The following is a 4,901-nucleotide window of genomic DNA, read 5'->3' as shown; positions in this document are numbered from 1 at the left end:
TTCATACATCACTGGTTGTTACGTTTAGTGTTAAGGAGTTCGTTTCATTCTTACTGACCATCCTGTGCTTTCTACTCTCGCGATAATTAGCAGAACCAGTGTTGCTTAGGATATCTTGCTCTCTGATAACACTTCAACATTTCACTTTGTTTTGTGTGATTTTCTTTTCCACGTTACTCTCCATCGCTTTAAATATGAGTAAAGGAATGCATAAACATTGGCTTCACTTAGTAGGAGGATGGAGAAGGGAGAGTGTGGGTCGTACACGCACCGCCAACACGTAGGGATGGAAGCGAGGCGCCGCGGTAGTCGGTGACTCTTCGCGACATGGCGACAACGGGCCTCCTGAAGATGATGTGACTGGCGGCAGTGCTGGAGACTGTGGCACGGGAGAGGAAGAAGACGATGATGAGAAGGAGGATGCAACGGTCGTTGTTGAGGTAGTAGGGGTAGTTACCGAAGTGTGTGGCAGACCCAAGGAGTGCGCAGTTGGAAGAGGAGAGGAGCGGCGGAGGCTAGGAGAGGAGTAAGTCAGCGGTAAAGGGGACAGTGTTGTAGTGGAAGAAGAGGATGATGTAGAGCGGGGGGAATGTGGGGACAGAGGGGAGGATGAGAGGGAGAGGTAGCGGTATCGCAGAGACGAGTCTTGGCTAACGCAGTTGTCTTGAGGGGACATCGGAGAGCACCGGGAAATGCTCAAATTGAGGCCACCACTGTTGTGTGTGTCATTGCTGTTGTTACCATTGTGATTGTTGTTATTGTGGTTGCGGATGTTATTGTTGTTGTTGTTGTTGCTATGGTGGTTTGAGTTATTGGTAACAGTAAGGTCCGCTGAGCCATTCACTTCATCCTGCCGCTGCTGCCACTCCAGCACAGAGTTAAGGAGTTTGATGTATCTGATGGTCAGCCTGAGAATCTCGTTTTTAGAGAGCTTCTTGTCCGGCGGATGTGTGGGTACTAACCGTCGCAGCTCAGCGAAGGCACCACTCACGTTCTGCTGCCTCCACCTCTCACGGGTGTTGGTGAAAACTTTCCTAATGCTTCGTTGCGGCAGCCCATCCCCCGGGCCATCCTCTTGCTCTTCTACTCCAGTCTCTGCCCGTACCTCGCCCACGCCCGCTTCTGTCACGTGGCCGCCTTCACCATCGCCGTCACGCCCACATCCTGTGAGGAACAGTGTTTATTAGCGTCACAATTTCACTCAAATATTTTCAGTGTTTACATTCTTATAAACGTGTGCCATGTGTTTCCTTTACTCTCGTCCAGAACACCCGGACATTCCACCCATGCAGGCTGCCGCGCTGATCACAGTGGTCCATATGTGCACTACAGTGTGAGGTGTTGTGTTATCAGGTAAATGTTTGGTTTGCTTTTATTCTTTCGGCAATGAAAGAATGATCTGTATACAGGGCCGGCCCAAGCCTCCGTGGGGCCCTAAGCGAAATTGTATTTGGGGGCCCCCTAAGTAAATAAACAGGTAGACAATGTTCTTACTGTAAATGTGTCATGTTTAATTATTTTTGGTTTAAAAAAAAGTGCAACGGCAATGTGGAACAATAAATTGTAATGCAAGATTAATAAATTATCTCATTTTTTACCTAGTTAGCTAATTTGCTGTTAGTGGCTAGGCTACACAAATCTCTTGATAAACATTAGCCTACCAAAGCAAGTAATTAAACAAACATACCTTTATCTCGACATTTTTTCTCCTCTTCCTCTTTCTTCCTTTTTCTTTTCTCTGCCCCTGAGGGATATGTCCTTTATTGTGACATCGTTAGCCTAACAACCTATGTTAAGGATGCGCAGGGTACACTACATGTCGGGAACCGTCAGCTGCACGTGTTTGTTGTTGTTTTTCTGGGCAGGAAGCACCGGTGCAGTGAAGCTTTTTATAGTCCGGTTGCTTAGCGAAAAAAACGTGACACGCTAGATTAAAGCAACAAACTTTGCATACTGGTTGTTTGGGTCCCATGGAAGAATATTAGAGGGTGGTGCCCAATCTGCAATACCCAGGAAAAAAATGGCCGCCCGAAAAGCATTTATGATCCCATATAAATACTACTTGATTGGATTTAAGGGTGATTTAGCACAATCTATGAGTGGTTTAAGTACAAAGAACCACATAACATTACTTATAATATATTTTTACAACTCCATATTGTCTCCATATCTTTGATCATATAGAAATAACTATTTATACATGGGCGAAAAATAACAAATAGGCTACAATATATTTTTTATTGCTCTTGGGGGGCCCCCTTGTGGCCTCGAGGCCCTAAGCCACCGCTTACTTCGCTTATGCGTCGGGCCGGCTCTGTCTGTATACTGCCATTTGTTTGTGAAATTAGATAAAAGGAAATTATTATATCAGTATGATTATATTCACATTAAGGGCAATAATGGTGTGCATGCAAGGCTCCTCGATGAGCAGTACTGCAGTTCACGCTTGTAATGAGCGTTTGTCGAATCACACCACCGCCTACTTCGGCACCATCAGTATTGCTGTCACTTGTCAGTTGCTGCTGGTGTGTCACTTACCGTGCGAGCGGCGCCAAGGATGGTAGCGTCGGCTGAGAGGTTGACCCGGGGAGAGAACAGAATGAGGGTCGTCTCCGTGGTCATCGTCTGTCGTGGAGTCGCGGGTGTCATCTGAGAGGTCGTCGCCCAGGTCTAGGTCGCTGCTGTCACCTCCGCTGCAGCCGCCCACGCACCGTCCCACGCAGCCGCCCACACATCCACCCACCCCTGGGGGAGAGTTCTCGTCTTCCACCTGCAGTAAAAGCCGAAAATAAGAGTAATGCTACTGCTGCTTGTGTTATTGTTTTTGTTGTTATTGTTGTTGTTGTTGTTATTGTTGTTGTTGTTGTTTTGCTGCTGCTGCTGCTGCTGCTGTTGTTGTTGTTGTCGTTGTTGCTGCTGCTGTTGTAGATGTTGCTGCTGCTGCTGACGTCGTGCTGCTGCTGCTGCTGCCATTGCTGTTGCTGGTGCTGTTGCTGCTCCTCCTAAAATGCTGCTGTTGCTGCAACAGCAGCTGACTGCTGTTATGCATGCTACTGCTGCTGCTGCTGCTCCTGCTATCGTTGTAATGTTGCTACCATAGATATTATGTGTTTTATTAATAAAAAGAAGAGGAGGAGAAGGAAGAAGAAGAAGAAGAAGAGGAGGACGGGGAGGAGGAGGAGGAGGAGGAGGAGGAGGACGAAGAGGACGAGGAGGACGAAGAGGAAGAGGATAAGGAGGACAAAGACGAGGACGAGGACGAGGAGGAGGAAGAGGAAAAGATTAGAACAAAAAAAGAGGAAGAAGAAGAAGAAGAAGAAGCAGTTTGCTGTTGCTCATGGTACTGCTGCTGCTGCTGTTGCTGCTGCTATTGTTGCTACCATGTATATTATGTGTTTTATTGATAGAAGGTAGAGGAAGAAAAGGAATAATAATAATAATAATGATAATAATAATAATAATAATAATAATAATAATAATAATAATAATGATAATAATAATAACAATGATAATAACAATAATAATAATAATAATAATAATAATAAGAAGAAGAAGAAGAAGAAGCAGATGATGATGATGATGATGAAAAAGAAAAGAAAAAAGGAAAAGAAGAAAAAAATAAAGAAGAAGAACAAGAACAAGATCAAGAACAAGAGGAAAAGGAGGAGGAAAAGACAAGAACATAAAAAGAGGAAGAAGAAGAAGAAGAAAAAGAAGGAGAGAAGGAAGAGGAGGAGGAGGAGGAGGAAAAGGAGAAAAATAAGAAAAAAATTAGGAGAAAGAGGAGCATGAGAAAACAAAGTAGAGAAAGATTCAGAAAGAAAATAGAAAAAATAAAATGAACATTAGAGCAAGAACAGAGAAACCATACTACCACCACCGCCACCGCCACCGTCAATCCCATGTATTGCAGAGCGCACAAGGTCCTGCTTATAGTACTTGCTATATTACGGTATATGTTGAGGACATGCTCGCGCTGAGTGCCCGATCATCATTCAGCCTCGTAGTGCTTATTACACACTCTCCGCTACCAGTGTTCTTGCCAGCACATTACCTGTTCAAGTATTACACACACAGATATTCACCATATGCTTCCACTAGGCTCCGATAAGCAAGGTAATGGCTGCCCTGAGTAGCAAGGGGACATATTTACCTTGTCCATCATCTGGCCGGCTGAGGAGATGAATAGCACACGACACTTGACCTTCCTTGTAAAAGCTTTGACCTGTTCCCAGCTCTTTGTGACTCTGAGCCTTGCCACCGCCTCACTGCTCCATAGGGCGTCGCCTCGCCGTCACCTTCACCTGACTCCAAGGAAAACAATCGTGCCACTTGCCAGTTTCCCCTCTCGGCCATCACGGCAACATGGAAAAGCCAGGGTGGAATGGGCGGGGCCTCTTGGTTCGATAGCCAATCCCGTGACTCTCTGTTATCGCCCATCTCAGTCCCAGCCAATAGGAAGCCGTGTGGGTGACGGCGTGTATGGGGACTGGTTGCTACTGACAAATATGAGGGGAGTGTATTGATTTTAAATGACATATTTGATCCTCGCGGCAAAATAAAACAGTTTCCCATGGGCATTAAGGAATCAATTTGCTGGCTATTACTTCCCGCAGTTATGATAGCGGCGGCGCGGCTCCCGACACACGCGTGACACAAGGACAGCCGGAATTAAATCACACTTCAGGCTTGATGAACTGATTACAGTGGTGGTGGTGATGATTTGGTGGTGTGCTTGAAAGGGTGTGTGTTTGTGTGTGTGATATTTTCAATATATTTCTTCCTCCTCCTTCTTCACGTCTTCCTCCTCCTCCTCCTCCTCCTGCTTCTCCTCCTCCTCCTCATTCTCCTCTCCTCCTCCTCCTCCTACTACTACTACTACTACTACTACTACTACTACT

The 4,901-nt window shown here is 45.8% G+C and overlaps 1 protein-coding gene across 1 annotated transcript; it reads right to left on the bottom strand.

The window, feature by feature from the left end:
* LOC123515073 (homeobox protein 5-like) lies at positions 1–4,315 on the bottom strand. The gene is made up of 3 exons (XM_045273484.1): positions 4,154–4,315; positions 2,539–2,770; positions 1–1,164 (listed from the first exon to the last, which is right to left on the bottom strand). The coding sequence occupies exons 1-3, from the start codon at positions 4,163–4,165 to the stop codon at positions 224–226; spliced, it is 1,185 nt and encodes a 394-aa protein (XP_045129419.1). The 5' UTR covers positions 4,166–4,315; the 3' UTR covers positions 1–223.
* Between the last annotated feature and the right edge of the window lie 586 nt (positions 4,316–4,901).

Source organism: Portunus trituberculatus, chromosome 38, assembly GCF_017591435.1.
Source record: "Portunus trituberculatus isolate SZX2019 chromosome 38, ASM1759143v1, whole genome shotgun sequence".
NCBI classification, from domain to species: domain Eukaryota; kingdom Metazoa; phylum Arthropoda; class Malacostraca; order Decapoda; family Portunidae; genus Portunus; species Portunus trituberculatus.
This window is presented reverse-complemented; position numbering and strand designations above follow the sequence as displayed.